At 39.3% G+C, this 20,178-nt stretch overlaps 1 protein-coding gene across 2 annotated transcripts in view; it reads left to right on the forward strand.

Moving 5' to 3' along the window:
• LOC127571572 (fatty acid CoA ligase Acsl3-like) overlaps nucleotides 1–20,178 on the forward strand; it is an 87,228-nt gene that overhangs the window by 49,426 nt on the left and 17,624 nt on the right. For both annotated transcript variants that reach the window (XM_052018076.1, XM_052018075.1), the window contains exons 3-9: nucleotides 120–297; nucleotides 11,456–11,565; nucleotides 13,683–13,821; nucleotides 15,922–16,072; nucleotides 17,147–17,270; nucleotides 17,643–17,714; nucleotides 18,994–19,133. In XM_052018076.1, coding sequence (XP_051874036.1) covers nucleotides 120–297; nucleotides 11,456–11,565; nucleotides 13,683–13,821; nucleotides 15,922–16,072; nucleotides 17,147–17,270; nucleotides 17,643–17,714; nucleotides 18,994–19,133 — 914 coding nt within the window. The remainder of the gene's footprint in view (nucleotides 1–119; nucleotides 298–11,455; nucleotides 11,566–13,682; nucleotides 13,822–15,921; nucleotides 16,073–17,146; nucleotides 17,271–17,642; nucleotides 17,715–18,993; nucleotides 19,134–20,178) is intronic.

The following is a 20,178-nucleotide window of genomic DNA, read 5'->3' on the forward strand; positions in this document are numbered from 1 at the left end:
AGAGCCATACTGCTAATTTCTAGATCCAGTTTGATTTTGTATGTATAATGTGTGTAATTTTTTCTATATTTGCAATAATAGCATTTGAAAATAATTTCTTTTTCTTTTGCCCAAACTAGTTGATTCTTGGGAATTACAAATGGCTGACCTATGATGAGGTCTATCATCGTGTTGTGCATTTTGGCAGTGGGTTGGCTGTATTGGGCCAGCGACCCAAATTCAACATAGCCATCTTCTGTGAAACCAGAGCTGAATGGATGATAGCTGCACAGTCCTGCTTCATGTACAATTTTCCCCGTGAGTAACATTTTTTAATGTATTCAATGTATGTTTTCTCTAATAAATGATTGGGGATAGCTAGAGAAGTGGCCATAAACAAAATACAATTTTTATCTTGTTATTGAAGGGATGAATGGATCCGAAAAATGGTTTACATTTTTGTAGTGATGTGATGGCTGTTATGTTGAAATGACACTTGATTTCCAAGCTGGAATTTCCCATGTGGTATTATACTAAAGCACCTGGATTGGTGTTACAAATCAGGTTGCTATTTGGTGTATGTCCCTTTAAAATATAGTACAGTAGAGTAGTGTGTGTGGTGTTGTCATGACAGCAAGATAACAACGTGCTGACCTTTTTGCTCAGTAAGTCAGTGAGAAGGGAGAGAGAGACACTGACTGCTGGTCTCTATCAATGGATGAAGAACAATAACTGTCTGTCACTACAATCCACGTATGGATTTTTGGCGCAATCCAGTGGAGTCCACTTTGTCGTTAACCTGTAGAGGGAAACAGGTATTTCTGTGGGCAACCACGTCTCGAATGCCTTTTGGGGTGGCAGATACTTCGGAATAAAGCAATGGAGATCATCAGTGGTTGAGGTGTTGTATGGGTTCCATCGTGGAACATTTGGATTTTGTAACTTCTTTCTGTTCTCTCTCTACATTTTCTCTTCAGTCAGCGGTGGTTTTGCAAAAGCCTTTGCTCACGTTTCACCTTATAACTTGTTGAACTGAACTTTGAGACTTATTCCTGGACTGGGAATTTGCTACGCACACACTTTGAGCTTAGTTTTGGGGATTATATTTGATATCTAACATTTTTACTTATTACAAATAGTTGTTAATAAAATAGTTTCTAACACTTATACATGACAAGGTGTGTTTCTGTTGTTGCTGGTACGTAACAGTTAGGAAGCTTAGAATTCTTAGCCAAATTTTCTGCTTAATTGGCATGTAGTCACCTTGGATTTAAAAATGCAGTTGAGAGGATGTCAAATGAAAGCAAGGTCATGCTGAGCTGTGGTGGCCATTGCTAGTATCAGATTTTTCTCACAAAATACCAAAAGAAGGTAAAAAGAACTCTAATGCTATTTGAGTTGTATCATGGGACAGCTTGCTACTTCAGGGAAAGAAGTAAAATGCAGAAAGTGAGCAAAGTAATCAGCTTAATTTGTTTTGTGTGCTTTCCTGGAAGGCTTAAAGCTAATGCATGTTCTGGTTTTTATTAATTTGAATTGTCTGCTGGCTTCAAATCAAAGTATGTTGTAAGTTTTAGTCCAGCTCAAATGCTGCCTTTATAGTTGTAGTGTATGTTTGTTCTTGCAGCTGTTTATTATTAGTCTGTCTCAGTACATCCTCTGAAAATCCTCTAGACTGCACTTTCACCTGATCTCAGAACATCTCTAACACTTAATGTACTTCTCAATGTCCACAGATTGTACGGTTCTATATCATGCTTAATGTTCCAAGAATATCTCTTCTTCCTATTCTTTTTTTGTTTTTGCAAGTCGATTAATACTAGATATAGCTCCGTACATCAAAATGGAGCTGGACCTTGCGAAGCCATTCAGCATTGCCAGATCTAGGCCCTCTTCATTAACGCCCTTTTCATCTCATAACGCATGCACATGCTGTTCATTCAGTGGACCAAAATATTAACACTTTGGTTCTGGGAAAACTCCAATTTGCTAAATAACTCCAAAGGAGATTTGCAATTCATGGTCATGATCTTTGCAGCTTTTGAGAAAGGAATGTTCATTTTTGACCATTAAAACAGATTGCATTACTCTGAAATTCAATAAATTAGCTTGTCCTAATAAAATAAAATCCTGCAGAATTCAACTTTTGATACAAAGAGCATCAGATTTTGATGAAAAAATGTAATTTTATGCCAGAAACTATTGGCCTGAATTAGGCTATCGGGAATGAACTGAAATAACTTGTTAATGAGCATATTTATTTTCAGAGTACCTTTGTCTCACAATACGCCATGAGATATTTTGTTTCTTCTTTTCAACACCAACCACCACCCCCCCCCCCCCCCCCCCCCCTGCCAAAACAAGATCTTCACTCTTATGCAGGGTATAAATGTAACAGCACTTGGGGCTTTCAAACTGACCTTGCACAAGAAATAGGAAGTCGAACTTTGGCTACAACCTGTCCCAACTTCAACTATTTAGAAAGCATTCAGAAATTGGAGAAAACCAATATGCTTTGTACTACTTTTAAACACTTTAAGAACTTGAAGTTTATTTAAAATAAAATTTGTCTTTCTAAGACTTTTTTATAAAATGTCTTTTGACAAGTCATGGGAAAGTCTTTTAAACTGACATGTCATTATTGGGGTGCCTGCTTTAAAACATGAGAAAGCATTCTTTGCACCTTGGACCTGGTGACAATATTCCTGCTGAGTTACTATCATGAATACTGGGCCCAATATTGGGTTCAATATTGGAGTGAAGCCTAGGGGCTCCAGTTGAGTCACTGATAGAAACTTCAGTATTTCCAAGTTCAAACTAGCATATGTGTACATGCCAACATTCAGTTTTGCGCAGTAATAATGGCAAACACCACCAGCTTTGCTGCCATTACTCTTTCAAAATCCAAGCAAATTTGCTTTCAGTAAAAACTGTACCAGTGAGTTTAAAGAGAAGTTTTGCACATCCAAAAATGTTGTATATGCCTTAATCCAGACTCTGTGTGTCACTTCTTTTTAATTTGAGTTGCATTTATTGCAAGCAAAGTAGCAGACAGGATGATATTTTTAAAGAAAAACCTGGTCACTTGAAGAAAAGCTGAGGCATTGTCAATTGTTGCTTTATTTCCTAAAAAGAAAAACCATGAACCATTTGTATGAAATTAGAGGAAGATGGAAGATCAATCTCTCCAAATTTGTGTGTGAATCCTGGTCTTATGTTATCAGTGAAGGTAAAGTATCAGAACTGCAAATTTAGTTGCAACATAAATCCAGATTTTATATTGGATATGATGGTTCTAAGGCTGAAGCTGCTTTGTTGAAACAGTGAATGATGCTTGAAATTGCATTTCAACACTGATTACGAAATGATATTTAAAAGCATATATCTGTATAGAATGATCAGTATGTGGCAGAATGTGCAAAGTGTGTTGTTTGGTCTTAATCCTTGTTGATATCCTAAGCCATCAATAAGACCAAAATGGTTTATTTTATTCGCCTCTGTTGCAGACTTGTTATGGCTACATCCATCATGTTACTGTCACGTGGGCAATTACTTCTACCAAAATTTATTTTTGGCTGTTTATTTGAGCTTTTGCCTGAGGCAGCTCTTTGCATTGAAGGATGACAAACTTCCTGATCCTGAGGTGACTAAGACCAGTGTGTGAACTACAGAGTCTTCCACAAAGAGGACAGGAGATGCCTGACAGGGTGGGTGGGTAGTTTGTGAGGTCCTGCACTCTTTCTGCCTTTTACACAAGAGTCTTTTGTGTTCTTGAGGTTCTCTGTTTCAATACAAATATGGCTTCTCCACTTTGAGCAGTCATAGGTCAGGGATTCCCATGTGTAAGTGAAGATGTTGCATTTCTTTTGAGTAATCTTTGAGCATGTTCCTTAACTCTTCCTGGTAATCCCTTCCCATAAGAGTTTGTAATTGTTTCTGTTTTGGGAGTCTGGCGTCAGGCATGTGAATGATGTGGCTTACACAGTGCCTGACTGAGTCTAATTGGAACGTCCCTGCTGAAGGTGGTGGGCTGGAAGAGGATATGGACATATCTTTCAATTGAATCTGGAGGATTTTGCAGAGATGACATTGGTGATATTTTTCCACTACCTTAAGGTGGCTGCCATATGTAATCCAGATCTGAGTTTTGTCTTCAAACAACACACAAAATGCTAAAGAAACTCAATGGGTCAGGCAGCATCTATGGAGGGAGATGGACAGTCGATCTTTTGGGTTGAGACCCTTCAGCAGGATTGGAAAGAAAGGGGAGATAGCCAGTATACAAGAATGGGGGGAGGGAGGGGAGCAAGAGCTGGCAGGTGATAGGTGGATTCAGATGAGAGAGGGAAGATAGGCAGGTGGGGGAGAGTGGGAATGATGTAAGAAGCTGGGAGGTGATAGGTGGAAGTGACAAATGGCTGGAGATGGAATCTGATAGGAGAGGACAGTGGACTATGGAATAAAGGGAAGGAGGTGAGGAGAGGAACCAGAGGGAGGGATGTGTGGGTGATGGGCAGATTGAGGGGTCAGGGGAGGGGTAAGAGAAGGAAAGAGATGGGGCTGGTGGGATAAGGGGGGGGGGAGAGACAGGAGTGTTACTAGAAGTTAGAAATTGATGTTCATGCTGTCGGGTTGGAGACTACCAAGTGGAATATGAGGTGAGGTTCCTCTAATCTGCTTCTAGCCTCAATTTGACAGTAGAGACAGCCATGGGCAGACACGAGTATGGGAAGTGGAATTGAAATGGCTGGCCACCAGGAAATCCTGGCTGTTACAACAGACGGAGCGAAGGTGCTTGAGAAAGCTTCTTCCCCCATTACCCAAAAAAATACCACCAGCACTCCAATCTGTGTCAGGTCTCAATGATGTAGAAGAGGCTGCACCAGATGCAATAAATGACACTGATGGATTCGCATGTGTAGGACTGTTTAGGGCCCTGAATGGTGGTGAGGGAGGAGGTGTAGGGGCAGATGTAACACTTAATGCAGTTGCAGGGATAACTGCCTGGAGGGAGATCAGGACAAGGGAGTCACGGAGCGAGTGATCCCTGCGGGGAGGGGAAGATGTGCCTGGTGGAGGGATCCCATTGGAGGTGGAGAAAGTTGTGGAGAATGATATGTTGAATGCGGGGGTTTGTGGAGTGGTAGGTGAGGACAAGGGTAACTCTATCCCTGGTATGTCTGGGGGTGGAATGGGGAGAGCACAGATGTGTGGGAAATAGATGTGAGTGAGTGCTGCATCGATAGCAGTGGGAGGGAACCCTGTTTTCTGGGGGGGGGGGGGGGGGGGGAATGAGAACATCACGAATGTCCTGGAATGGAAAACGTCATCATGAGAATAGATATGGCGGAGACAGAGGAACTGAGAGAAGGGAATAGCATCCTTGCAAATGACAGGGTGGGAAGAGGTCTAGTCAAGGTAACTGTGGGAGCCAGTCAGTTTGTAGAAGATGTCAGTGGATAATCCATCTCATGAGATGGAGACAGATCAAGAAAGGGGAGAGGTGTCAGATATGGACCAAGTCAATTTGAGGGCAGGGTGGAAGTTGGTAGTGAAGTTGATGAAATTGACGAGCTCCGCATGGCTGCAGGTAGCAGCACCAATGCAGTTGTCAATGTAGAAAGAGTTGGGAAGTGTTGCTGTTGTAGGTTTGGAACATGGATTGTTCCACATAACCAACAAAAAGGCAGGCATAATGGGGGTCCATGCGAGTGCCCACAGCTATACCTTTGGTCTGGAGAAAATGGGAGGAGCCAAGAGTAGTTAAGGGTGAGCACCAGTACTGCATGTGGTGGAGGGGAAATGGTTGGGTCTCTTATCCAGAAAGAAGCAGAGAACCTTGAGGTCTTCCTTATGGGGGAATAGAAGAGTACAGGGACTGGAGGTGAAAATGAGGCAGTCGGGGCCAGGGAACTGAAAGTTGTTGAAGTGGTGAAGATCATGCGAAGTGTCACGGATGTAGGTAGAAAGGTACTGAACCAAGGAGTACAAGATGGAGTCGAGATGAGAGGAAACTAGTTCAGTAGGGCAGGAGCAGCATAAATGATGAGCCTACCAGGGCAGTTTGGCTTGTGAATCTTGGGTAGGAGGTAGAAACGGGTAGTGAGGGGCCATGAGGTTGGAGTCTGCGGAGGAGATCTCCAGAGGTGATGAGGTCAGTGATGGTGCGCGAGACAGTGGCCTGATGTTTCTCAGTGGGGTCCTGGTTCAGGGGTAAGTAAGAGGATGTGCCTGAGAGCTGCTGTCTGGCCTCTGCAAGGTAGAGGTCTGTCTGCTAGTTCCTCCAGCATTTTGTGTGTTGCTCCAGATTTCCAGCATCTGCAGTCTTTTTTGCCTCCATGTGTCTTCAAATATTCTTTTTGTCCCTCAACCAAATGCTGTGCTGGTACATTGAAAATGACAGTGAATTCCATAATTGAGATCTGCCTTCAGTGATCTGGTTTTCCAGGGTTTTGCTGTGAACCTTTTATTATTGGAAAGTGGTGTCGTACAATAGGGGCAAGTTGGTAGTGAACCTTTGTCTTGTGGATGTTGAGTACAAGGCTCATCCACTTGCATGCTTCTGTGAATGCGTCAATGATAGTTTGGAGTGCCACCTCAAAACTCTTGCAAATGCAAACATCTGCATATTGCAGCTCACCTACTAAGGTTTGGCTAACCTTGGTACTGGAGTGCAGTTGCCGTCAGTTGAACAGTTTCCCATTAGCGCTGAAGGTTGTCTGCGAGAGGTACGTTTGAGGGAAGGCGCAACATTGGGCCAATAAATTTGAAAAGTATCAGGATAATGATACAGCCTTTGCTGTTCATCACTGAAATTGGTTAGGATTATGTCATGGATACCATCATGATGGAGGTGGGTTTCTGTGGGCAGTTAAATCTGAAGAGAGTGCTCCATTGTCTCTTCTATTTGATGGATAGCCAGTAGCACAGTAAAGGCAGAGAAAGTTAAACCGCATTTATTTCAGTGCACAAGGTGGATGAATTCAGTGTGGATTTCCTCTGAGGACCTAGATGTTATGGCCATAACAAACGTGGCTGAGAGAAGGGAGGGACTGGCAGCTCAATGTATCCAGGATACAGATGCTGCAGCTGTGACAAGTACAGGTAAGCTAGGAGTGGATGTTACCTTTTTGATGAGGGAGGACATAACAGCAGTACTTAGAAATTGACATTTTTTGGGGGAATCGTCCAGTGTGGCCGTATGGGTAGAGCTTAAAAACGGGAGGGTTACTCTTGTGGGGCCTCGTAGACCCCCCAGTAGTCAGCGGGAACTTGAGATGCAGGTGTGTAGAGAAATTGCTCAAAGTTGTAAGAATAATGAGGTTGCATTAGTGGGAGATCTTAATTTCCCCACTATTGATTGGACTACCCAGAGTGTTAAGGTGTCTGGATGGGGTGGAATTTGTGAAATGTGTCCAGGAAAGTTTACTGAGTCAATATATGGAGGGCTTAGGAGGGTGCAGTGCTGAAGCTTTTGTTCAGAACTGAGGAAGGGCAGGTAACTGAAGTGGCAGTCAGGGAGCACTTTGGCTCTACTGACCATAATTCTATTAGTTTTAAAATGGTGATGGAAAAGGATAGGACAGGTCCAAACTGGAGCAGGGCCAATTTTTGGAGGAATTGGGCAGGATCTAACAGTGGTCGATTTGGGTGAGCCCCGTTGAAGGGAAAGGAACAAATGGCAAGTGGCAGGATTTTAAGAGTGTGATATCAAGAGTGCAGAAGCATGTTCCCGTTAGGGTGAAAGGTAAATCTGGCAAGTTTAGGGAACTTTGGCTGATGAGAGATTGAATCTCTAGTCAAGGAAAAGAAGGAAGCGTGCATTGTGTTTAGGAGATCTGGGACAAATGAATCCCCGATAACTATAAAAAGATTAAGAATACTCTTAAAAGGGAAATCGAGAGGGCAAAGAGGATATGAGATGAATCTGGCAGGTAAACTTAAGGAAAATCCCGAGAGGTTCTATAGCTATATTAAGAGTAAAAGAGTGGCCATAGAGAGAGTAGGTCCCCTTAGAGATCAGCAGGGCTGCTTGTGTCTTGAGCTGCAGGAAATGAGTGGGATTTTCAATGAATATTTCTCCTGTGTTTACTGAGGAGAAAAACATGGTTGCGCAAGAGATGAGGGAAACTAGTAGAGATGTTTTGGAGAACATTCATATTACCAGGGAGGAGGTATTTGCAGCCTTGCAGTGCATTAAGGTGGATAAATCCCCAGGGCCTAACAAATGCATCCTTGGACTTTTGGGAGGCTAGAGGAGAAATTGTGAAGGCCCTTGTAGAGATATTTGCTTCATCGTTAGCCACTGCTAAAGTTCCTGAAGACTGGAAGGTGGCTAATATTGTTCTGTTGTTTAAAAAAAGGTAGCAAGGACAAGCCAGGGAACTACAGGCTGGTTAGCCTGGCGTCGGTAGTGGGAAGTTACTGGAGGGATCTACCAGTATTTGGATAGTTAGAGTGTGATTAGGAGTCAGCATGGTTTTGTGCATGGAAAGTTGTGCCTAACAAACCTTAGTTTTTTTGAAGGGGTAACCAGAAAAGTAGATGAGGGTAGAATTGTGGATATTGTATATTTGAACTTTAGCAAGTCCTTCAAGGCATGGTCGGCTGGTCTGAAAGGTTAGGTCCCATGGAATCCACGGAGAACTAGTTGGATGGATTCAAAATTGGCTCTGAGATGGGAAGCAAGAGGATGGTGGTTGAAGGTTGTTTCTTGGGATGGAGGCCGGTGACTAGTGGTGTGGCACAGGGGTTGGTGTTGGAAACCTTGTTTGTTATTTATATAAATGATTTGGATGTGAATGCTCAAGGCTTGATCAGTAAGTTTGCAGGTGACACAAAATTGGGTGTTGTTGATAGTGAAGAAGGTTATTGTAGATAACGTGGATCTTGGTCAGTTTGGGAAGTGGCTGAGGAGTGGCAAATGGATTTCAATACAGATAAATGTGAGGTAATGCATTTTGGAAAGTCAAACCAGTGTAGGACTTGTACTGTGAATGGTAGGGAGTGTAATGGGACCTAAGAGTACAAGTGCAAAGTTAATTGAAAGCAGTGTCACAGGTAGGATGGTGAAAAAGGTGCTTGGCACGCTGGCCTTCATAAGTCAGAGTATTGAGTATAGGAGTAGGGACATTATGTTGCAGTTATATAAGTTGTTGGTGAGACTACACTTGGAGTATTTTGTACAGCTTTGGTCAACCTGCTACAGAAAAGACGTTAATCTTTTCTGCACTCTTTCCAGTTTAACCACAAGCATGTTGCCGGGGCTAAAGGGTCTGAGTTAAAGGGAGAGGTTGGCCAGGCTAGGTCTTGTATTCCCTGAAACGTTGGGGAATGAGGGGCAGTCTTGCAGAGGTTCATAAAATCATGAGGGGCATAGATAAGGTGAATGGCAACAGTCTTTTTCCCCAAGGTAGGGGAGTATAAAACTAGAGGGCGTAGATTTGGGGTGAAAGGGGAAAAGTTTTAAAAGGGACCGGAGGAGCAACTTGTTCACGCAGAGGGTGGTGAGTATATGGAACGAGCTGCCAGAGGAACTGGTTGAGGCAGGTATAATAGTATCATTTAACAAACCCTTAAATGGGGACATGCAGGGATGGGGCTTAGAGGAATATGGGCCAAACACAGGAAATTGGGACTAGATGGGTGGGCACCATGGTCAGCATGGACTCATTGGGCAGAAGGGCCTGTATCCATGCTGTATAGCTCTATAACTCTCACTCAGTGAAGATCATACCCCCTGTGTCTCAGTCCACACTTCAATTTGTAGAGCAGCTCATTGGCCGTGGAACAGGTGGTCAAGGCAGACCTTGGCAATGACTTGCCGTGTGGCAGACAACAGGAGGACCCCTCTGTAGTTATAACAGTTGGTCTTGTCTCCTTTCTTAAATAAGGTCAAGATTACAGCATCAGTGAGGCCCTTGATCACATTGCAATGCTATAATTGTGTCTATATGAGCTTGATGGCAAAATGACTAAAATAACCATGTGTAATTGGATATTGTGGTATTTTACCTCTATAATGGTAATTACATAAAGAAATCTGTGCTGCTAATTGATTGTCAGGATGTTTGTGTTCTGTCATCCAAAAGCCCAAGAAAGTTCTGTTCTAAATACTGTACATTTGATGCTAGTTAAGTGTGATTTAATAAATTGTTCTATATTGGCAGGTACTTTGCAAGATTTCTTAAACAGTTGTTTGATAGGCACTTCTAGCATTTTTTTGATATTCAATTAATAATGTGGCAAAGGTGATCAACATTTTTGCTAAAAATGTATAATTTGCATAAGAATTTGATTTTTTTCTATTCCTTTTGTCCATTGTGGATTTGTTGCTTTCCCTTGCATACTGTTTCATGATGCAGAGCACATTACAGCCCTTTCCATTGGCCTCAGCCAGTCTGATTGCATCAGCATATGTGCAGTCTAAAGTTTATACTCTAAGGAAGCCTGCATGATCTTGCACACGTATCCACTCAACAATGCCTGAGAGTGTTAGGTGCCTTGAATGAAAGTTGATGACATCCAGGCCAGTGACAGTGTTAACTAATTAACTTTGTTCAGTTCTCCTTCCTGTTTTTCTCCATGATGTTGTATGTAATTCTGAAAGCACAATTATTTAACTGCTTAATGTTGCAGTTTCAGAAAAATTTCTTAGCAGCATTTCTGTTGACTACCTTGTGAAATATTTAAAACAGATCGGTTTGTATTTAATGTACTACTTTGATTAAAGATGAAATATTCCTCTATTTTGTAGCAGAAGGGTTATGAGCTTTATGGTGAGGATGCATGGGAATAAAGAAAGTAACTTTAATTCACCATAATAAAAGCACCAATAAAATGACCCTGAATCTAGCATTTTGGCAGGAATGTGTATTGTCAAATGTTATTGCACATCATTTCAGCACTATGCAATTGATTTTTTTTTCCCATGAGTGAAGCATAACAACTATTTGTGAGTCATTTTGCATCACTTAAAATTTGACAGGGGACTTGAATAGGTCACCTTTGTGAACCCAGCATGATTTCCATGGTTGGTCCTTTGGAGCATTACAGTGAAACTTTGACCACATTGTCTTGGAGTTATCTGTCAGTGGGCATGCACAGGACCACATGGTGTCACCAGCATTGGACTGGAATACTTGCAGAAATGTGAAATGCTTGCTTAAATCCCTTCTCCCTACACCTCATCCTTTCACAAATAGCTTGCATTTGATTTCTCATTCACAAAATTACCACTGCAGGCACACCAAAGCATCCCCAATATCTCAGCATACAATCGCTGGTAAGTTATTCACCCTCTCCCTAATCTACATCTGCTGTGCAGTCGGCTGACCTGAGAGCAGCCTTTGCAGAGCTTCCTCAGCTGCAAAAATCTCAATGCAGTAGGTTGAGTGGAGGGTGTGTGGGGCTGGGGGTAGTACAGTGTGTTCAGTAGGTAGGAACTGTACTGAAGTTCAGTTGCTTTAATTTTCAGTTGTTACCTTGTATGCCACTTTGGGAGGTCAAGCAATTGCACATGGTTTAAATGAAACTGAAGTTACTCACATCATAACAAGCAAGAAACTTCTTCAAACAAAGCTAAAGGTAGGTCACAAAATTGTATTCCTAAATGGAGATTTTGTTTATTTCCTAGAGTAATCTACAAGAGATTAAGCATTAATGCAACTTGCAGAACACTTAAATTGTATAACATTTTCTACACTATCTTGGGTGGGAAGTTTGGTAAACTCTCTTCCTTCTATGGTGGTTGCCTAAGCATTGTTAACTCCTACATAAGCTGGAACATGATGCTCATTTTCTTTTGTTAGCTAGCTTGCAATTCAGATAAAATGGACTTTCTATATGAGAAAATACCTATGAAAATGAACAGTAATTTTAATTCTAACTTGGCATTCTCAATATTGGGCTCATGAATTTTGTCAACTGAATAGAATTAGTAAAATGTCTGCATGTTATTTAGAATCTGTTTTTAAATTGCACTTGTTAATTCCACAATCAGAATATTTCAGGATATTTAATATTTGTTAGTCCCAAGAATCTAAAATTCAAGGATAAACTAGGTACAAAAGCCCACTTGAAGTCTAGTAATCTAACCATAGTTTTTGGAAGCCCATATCTGCACCCTTTGGCAGATTGATATCATAAAAGGCATCAGTGTAAAATGTACAAAGTTATTTCTTGCCATTCATTTCTGGTTTCATCAATATTCTATCCTAATTTAAATAATATGCATGTTTCTTTAACTTGGAGTATGAAATATTTCACTTCGTTTCAAAATAATTTCTACTTTCCCATCCTGATCCCAATCTGAACAGTCAGAGGTTTTTAAACCTCACAGGTACTTTTTTACAGGGCAGTTTCTTAAATGCTTACAAATCCATCTTCTAGCAGGATAACTGGAATTAAACATTGAAATTTGATGGAACAGTAAACCAATGGGACTTGCCACAGACTTGGAATACCGCCCCACAAGGATTGAGTGATCTCTATGGCAAGGATTCCACGTTTTCTGATGTCGTTGCTCTTGGTAATCACTTCAGTGGAGGCTTGGAGTAATGATCCAGATATGAGTTCAAATCTCGTTAGCTGGAGAGTTTAAATTCATCTAATAAATCTGGAATTATAGTGCTGGTATAAGTAATGGTGATCATGAATTAAACTTGTTGTTTACTGATCTTTATAGAAAGAAACCTGAAATCCATAACCCGCTTGTCCTATATGCAACTTTGGATCCTTTTGAAAGGCTCCAATAAGCCACTTATTTCAGGGATAATTTGGTGAATGAATAAACAAATAATACAGAACAGTGAAATGAAATTATCAGCTTGGCTGAGAGGCTTCACAGACATCAAACCAGGAAACTAAAATGCAAGTGTTTTGTCAAACATTTATTTTAGTACATTAAGGTACTGAAATATAAAAACTAAAGACAAAATGACAAGTCTGGTAGTATCTGTGGAAAGATCTGTCATTGACCAGAAACATATATTTCTGTCTCTCTCCAGATGCTCAGATCTGGTGAACATATCAGCTTTTTCTGTTTTTACTTCAGACTTTCAGCACTGCAATTTTTTTGTTTGCTTTTAGATTACTGAAGTATCAAACTTATGAAAATAAATGGAAATCCATCATATTTTGAGGAACATATCCACATAAAATTAGATTTTTTTTTTGAGTACTAAAGATTTGCTTGCAGTATTTGGTATGCACTATTTTTAAAAACCTTTGCTTCATTTAAAGAATATTTTCATTGTATTTGTCAATGTAACTTAAGTTACCCTATTTGCTGATTTCCAGAGAATGCGTGGAGACTGGTAAAACTGTGTGTTCAATGGAAAAGCAAAAATTGCACCAACAAATATTCTAAAATTTACTGTCACTTTCAGTACTATGGCAACAAATGATGACCGTTTTGTTGAAATTGCATCTTCAGAAACATTTTTTAAATTAAGTATGCTTAATTAATTCAATGCAGCATCTCATCAAATCCTAATGAATATATTCCACTGTTTGTCCATTAACCTCAACATAAGTTTTGTAACAGTCTCACTAAATTACCTCAGTTTAGTAATAAATACAAGAATGTTGTAAATACTTGATAGCCTGATTCCACCAAATGAACACAACAATTATCTCAATGTGATAGACCTAAGTTCATTCTGGACTTTTCAAATTATGTTTTCCCCTTCCTTTCCCAACAGGAGATCCTCCTTAATGTTCCAAAACTGCAACATATCATAATTGTAGATGATAAGCCAACTGCATGGGCTGATTATCCTCGTGGAATTATGGTTCACAACATGGCAGCAGTGGAAGCATTGGGTGCAAAACCAGAAAACTGTGTGTAATTTGTGTTTTCTTATCTTCCTACTTAAATATTTTTTGTTTGTGTTTGTCAATCTTTTACAAGGTAAATGCAAAGCAAATGATTGAGTTTACATTTAACTAGTAAAAAAATTGCATGAAATGCATAGTAAATCTATCAACATGAACAAATTTCTGCTGGAGCCATTTTATATCTCAAGATTCTGAAATAATTACTACAAGCATTAAAGTGGTGTTTCTTCAGGATGATGACATGTACATTTCCTCTTTCAGTTTCTAGCATTGGTTTTCTTTCTGTCAATTGAATTTATCATTTTCTTAACTTGTATGAAAGGCCAAATATTTAAGTAGGGGCAATGAAAAGAGGAATAGATTTTCTTGCTGGACATTGTTTCTCTTTCAAACCCATTCTGCAAATGTACCCAAAGAACTGAAACAATATGAATCAATTGAAAGATCACCACACACATTTTTTTTGAGTTGTATCCATATATTTGAATTTCTCTCAGTCAAACAGGGATAACAGAAGCAACTTAACATTTCCCATACCTTTTTGCACCATTAAGACATTTTAAGAATTGCCAAAATACATTGCATTGAGACTGCAAGTTTGTTTCAGAACCTGTTGTCTACATGTAATCCAGATAGTAAGTTTTTATTGAGGTTTGTCACAACTTGATCTAAACTTGAGTCCAAGTGAGAAACCAAATCCATTTCTGTGTACTGTTTCATGAGACATTTTTCCTGCAGTTATAAGCAGGGTGATGCACATCTTTGCCAGGCAGGCTCTGAATAGAGTAACCCAAACTGAGATCCTAGTTATATGCCATGTTATATTTCCTTTTAACATAGGAGGATGCCATTAAGGCTCTGCTGCCTTTCAGAGCAATCCCATTCCCTGCCCCTTTTTATTTCTCTGTAGCTTATTCTCTCCCATAAGCCCATGAACTCTCCCCTGATTCTCTTGCCACCCACCCACACTAAAGGTAACTTAGTGGCCACATAACCTATGAGCCAGCATGTATTTAAGATGTGGAGGAAACCAGGACACCTTGGGGAATCCATGTGATTACAGGGAGTATGTGCAAACTCCACACAGATGGCATCTAAGGTCAGGGTGGAATCTGGGCTGGTGGACCTGTGAGGCAGCAGTGCCATGGTTTCAGCAGGTTCCCCCAGTGGCTTGAAATGCCAGAAGAAATCCACAAAAGAAGTGGTTCTTTATTCATTGGAACAAGCATGAATTTTTTTTAAAATGGAGGAAAACTTCTGGCAAAAGTGGCATTTGTGGAAGAAAATTGCCTGGGAGGTGTCTTTAAGGACATGAGATGCACTTTTTTTGGAAGCCTTGGAATGTTCCTTCCAGGTACAAAAGCAAAGGAAGCATTTATCAAAAATGGAAAGTTCCTTGCTTTTCCTGCAGAACTAATCTTGACTTCTGCAAGCGGCAGAAGTATATTCGTGTATGTATACTTCTGCTGCTTGATGGCCTACAAGAATATTTTTTAAGAATTTTAACATTGGAAGGATGGTATGGATAAATGTCTAGACCCAGATGTACAAAGTGGAAATAAAGTATTCAATTCCCAAATATATGTTTCCTAATCTTCATAAAGATAAGTTACCAATGTCTGTAGAGGTTATAAAAACAATCTGTACATACATAACTGTGTAAAGTTATTTGGCTTCATTTGTATTATCTATTACATGGTTTTGACCAGCTTTTTGAACAGTACTTCAGTGTATTTTAACCGCAAATGAAATTTTATCTACTGCAGCTGGTCTTTAATAATCTGTACTATTTGAATAGAGCCTTTACAATTCTACCTTTAAAAGGAAATATTTTCAAGGGGATACAGGTGGTTTCAAAGCTGAGAAACAGAAAAGAATGGCCTAAAATATTTTTGTTCCAGTCACTCGTGAGCTGGTTCTATTAAACTGTGTTTTTGAGTGAAGATAATTGTCAAATAAACTGTATTTGGCTTTGTGAGATGGTAATTAATAAAGCAATAGATTGCTTAAAAGCTGAATAATCTCAAGTATTGGACAAACTGCTTTTAATACGTTTGCTTACCTTAAATTATTTTTATAAACTTCATTATTTCTTCCACCTAGTGAATAGAGCTCGGACAAAACCTACAGCTTTAGATATTGCAGTAATAATGTACACGAGTGGATCCACAGGACTACCAAAAGGAGTGATGATTTCACACAGCAACCTCGTTGCTGGAATAGCAGGGATGTGTGCCCGAGTTCCTGACTTGGGGTATGTTTAATTAATATCTCAAGGAAGTTTTATTGTCTTGGGGGAAAAAATTAATAGCCATTGTGTTTTTTTTTAAACTTGGACCTTTTTTTTTAAATTTTGGTAGTGAAATGGAGAAAGATTTTCCAAATTTAAGTACATGGAAAGCTAAGAAACTACTTATAAAATTAGTAGCTCTACTGCATATTAAACTGGGTATGAGGAGAAACTGTTTTTCTCAGAGTAGTGAATCTGTGGAATTCCCTGCCTAGGGAAGCAGAGGCTACCTCGAAGTATAGTTAAGACACAGTTAGATAAATTTTTGCATAGGGGAATTGAGAGTTGTTGGGAAAAGGTATGTAGGTAGGTGGAGCTGAGTCCATGACCAGATCAGCCATGATCTTATTGAATGGCAGAGCAGGCTCGATGAGCCAGATGGCCTACTCCTATTTCTTATGTATACCATATAGTGTATTTTTCTCATTCCATCTGAGGTATGGCTCCAATCTGAATATTTTTGTTCTATGAATAGATCACGTTAATTACAGGCTTTTAAATGAATAGTACACTTGTAAGGTATCCTTATTTGAGCTGAGTCTTCCATTGGTGGTTCTTCAATACTTTATTCCAGAGTTACGTCAGAAACTTCCACTCGATTTACACTGTTTCATTTAAATCAATACTAATAAAAATACGATCTTCATGGATGAATGCAGTATAATTTTTTTTAAATAAGAGGTTGTGCAAATGAATTCTTTTGGAAGGAAGAAAACTTGCAAAAGCGCTCTTCCCAACTTCAGGACACTTCCAAATGCTTTGCAACCACTTAAATATTTTGAAATGTGACAAGCAAGTAATTTGTTTAGTGATGTGAATTGATGAAAGTATATTGATCAGAAAATTGGAAAACACTGTTATCTCAGTATTATGCTAAAATGTTGGTCTAGATTATGCGATCAAGTGGCCTTGGGTGAGCCTTGAATCTTCTAATTAGGCATGAGTGAACCAAAATAGTGTCAAAAACTGTTAATTGTTTGAAAAATTTTTTTAGCGGTGTTGTTAACGTCTTCTGATGTGTATATTTTCCTTTTAAAGACCAAAGGACACCTATATTGGTTACCTACCCCTGGCACATGTCCTGGAGCTGAGTGCAGAAACGCTGTGCATGGCTTGTGGCTGTTGTATTGGTTACTCTTCCCCTCAGACCTTGGCAGACCAGGTACAGGTTCAGCAAATGGATTAAGTTTTAAAAACATTGTTTCTTTTACCTTTGTAAGAATTTGATCTGAATTTTAAACTAGTGTTCTGTTTTGTTTTTCACATCAATATTGCAGACTTATTGTGCTTTTTGGCTCAAAATTTTCTGCCTTGACCAGGATGGTTGAGTTTTCACCAAACTTTTGAAAGTTGAAAAATACTGATGCGTGCTCTATTTAAGAGGAACTGTACTATTTTTATATATACTTAATGTGTTTTGGAAGCTGATAAACATCTATCAGTAAAAGTACACCAAGTATGAAAATGTACTTGTATGAATCACGTGTACGATTGTCTTATGGAGTACATTTACATTAAGTTCGTTGTCTTTTAGTCTGCCAAAATCAAGAAAGGAAGCAAAGGTGATACAACTGTACTTAAACCAACACTATTAGCAGCTGTACCGGTGAGTTCTTAAATAAAATTTAGTTAAAATTTGAAGTACTAGACATGGTTATTGCCCGAAATATTTATTACATTTGATCAATTCTCATTAAGTGCTGCTCAAATATAAAATGCTAAATCCTATTTCTTTAATGCTGTGCTATCAGAACGGGCAGGAAGTATATTGTTTTGCTGCTTGGTTAGATTTGTTTCTCTCCCAATAAGAGATCTGGGTGCGAGTGATCATTCATCGTTTGGTATTTAAGAGCTCCTGTGGGTACCAAGGCTAATTCTGTGGTGGTTTTTTAAGAATAAATTTGGCACCAAGCTGTTAAACCCTAACAGTATGAAATCCTATCTTCCAAGGAGCTTCTCATCACTTCTCTGGCTTTGGGTCAGGCTTGGCCCATGGTCTCCAATTAGGTGCAGCATTAATGATTTTAGAGGATCTAATTGAGACTAAACAAGCTGGGAGAAGTTGGTTAAGAGAAGAGACTCCCAGTGTTGGTGGTCTTCTCAGCTCAACAGTTTAAAGTAAGAATCCAATAATCCAGCAACCTCTGGATTTAGACTTTCCAGGCTATCAGATGTTGTTCTATTAAAACTCCAGCACACTTTTAATTTGCCTTTTAGAGATATTGTACACTGATATGGATTTTCCAGTGAAGCTGCTGGGTTTCGTGGGAGGGTGAAAAATGCAGCCAGGTGAGTTTAAAGGAAATGCTGGGTACAGGGGCCCTGGTGGATGGACAGGGAGCTGGGCAAACATCACCTCATTAGCCTGGTGCCAAACTGTCTGGATTTCTGAATAGTTGGATACCCGATTATCAGAGTTTTATTGAATTACCAGGTAAGTGGACAAAGTAGACCAAATTTGGAAGGCAGAATATGTGCTAGGGCATAGTACTGGAGCAACAGGCTTAACTTTTCCAACTGGGCTTTTGTCTGAAAAAGACTTCTATCTCCTGCTGCAAACTAAATATTTAGTTCCTGGGCCATCAGCATGGTGGAAATGGCTGTTTCATCTTTGGTCAGTGAAGCATTTTGAAGTGTGGATTTCATTGTATTGGGTAACTCAGAAGCAGCAGCAGCTTTTGAGTTGCTTAAGATTCCTCTTGAAATTATCCTGTAGTTCTGGGGTGTGTACAGCATATTCTTAAAAGGGATAGCCCAGGTTACTTTGCAAAGAAACTAAAATTTGGTACATGCTGAAGATCAAAACAAAAGGAACAATGTTTTCAGCAAAAAAAAATTAAATATCCAAAAATCTATAGTTGCTGGATCTCATTTTGTGCCAACAGGAAATTATGGATCGAATTTATAAGAATATAGTAACAAAAGTAGAAGACATGAGTAGTATACAGAGAACTCTCTTTGTTGTTGCCTACAACTACAAAATGGAACAGATGGCCGTGGGTTACAGCACACCCATCTGTGACTGGTAAGATGATTAAGATTGCATTATACTAGTGTATGAAGTTATGCAACTAATAGAATCAAGCATGCCTCATTGTTGTGTTTAAGGGTGAGTGGAGGTTTAGGTTAAAAATAAATCTCAAAATAGTGTAAAGATATCAGCAATCATTTATAACTTCAAATAATTGCTTTACTCTTGATGATACAAATAGGACTTCCACAAGTAATAGTTTGCAAGAGAAATAACAATTGTTGAAAATAAGCTTTCTTAAACATTCTTTCCTGTCAAACTATTGTTTTAAAAAATCATATACAATAATTTCTGTCTTAATGAGTTTTTTTGCTTCAATGGATTTGATGTTTTTGTTTCCCTCAAGTTATTCCAATTGACATGGTTTAATTCTGTTAAGCTTAATAAAAGAGATTTTGAATTAGCTGAAACATTTGTGTTGGGCCGAGTGAGCAACAATTGCTGTGCAGTAACTTTTTTAAACTATGGGGTTAGGCCACTCCAAATCCAGTTGGGTATATATTGGTGCTGGCTAAGTCTGAAATTTGTATCCCATTTAATAGCTGAGAAGAGGCCATAGAAGTAACTAGGACAACAGATTTGCAAGGAAGTAGTGGCATAAAATGTCTTTATCCATTTGGCCTTACATTACTAGGGCGAGGGTTGGGGAAGAGTTATTAGTACTTAGGATTATACATCCACTTTGCATTTATAAATCTGTTTCAAGCTCAAACTCTTTTACAAGGCATACATATTTTCATTTTTAACAAAATACTGTAAATGCTACATCATTAATGCAGTATATATAATAATCATGTTGAAATGATCAACTATAAAAAGTTTTTTTGGGAATTTGGATATGCTGCCCAGAATTACTTATGCTTATCTTTGCACAAACCCTTCTTTGTAGCCTCTTCCTGTCCTATATTACTGATTATTCCCTCAACATGGTTTCTCCGTGCTCTTCCATCAAGCCATCACCTAAATGGTTTTTGCTCCATCTGTTCTGACTTTAACAGTCATATTTTAATCCTAATCAACAACAACAACTACTGCTAGC

This window comes from Pristis pectinata, chromosome 6 (genome assembly GCF_009764475.1).
Source record: "Pristis pectinata isolate sPriPec2 chromosome 6, sPriPec2.1.pri, whole genome shotgun sequence".
Lineage (NCBI taxonomy): Eukaryota > Metazoa > Chordata > Chondrichthyes > Rhinopristiformes > Pristidae > Pristis > Pristis pectinata.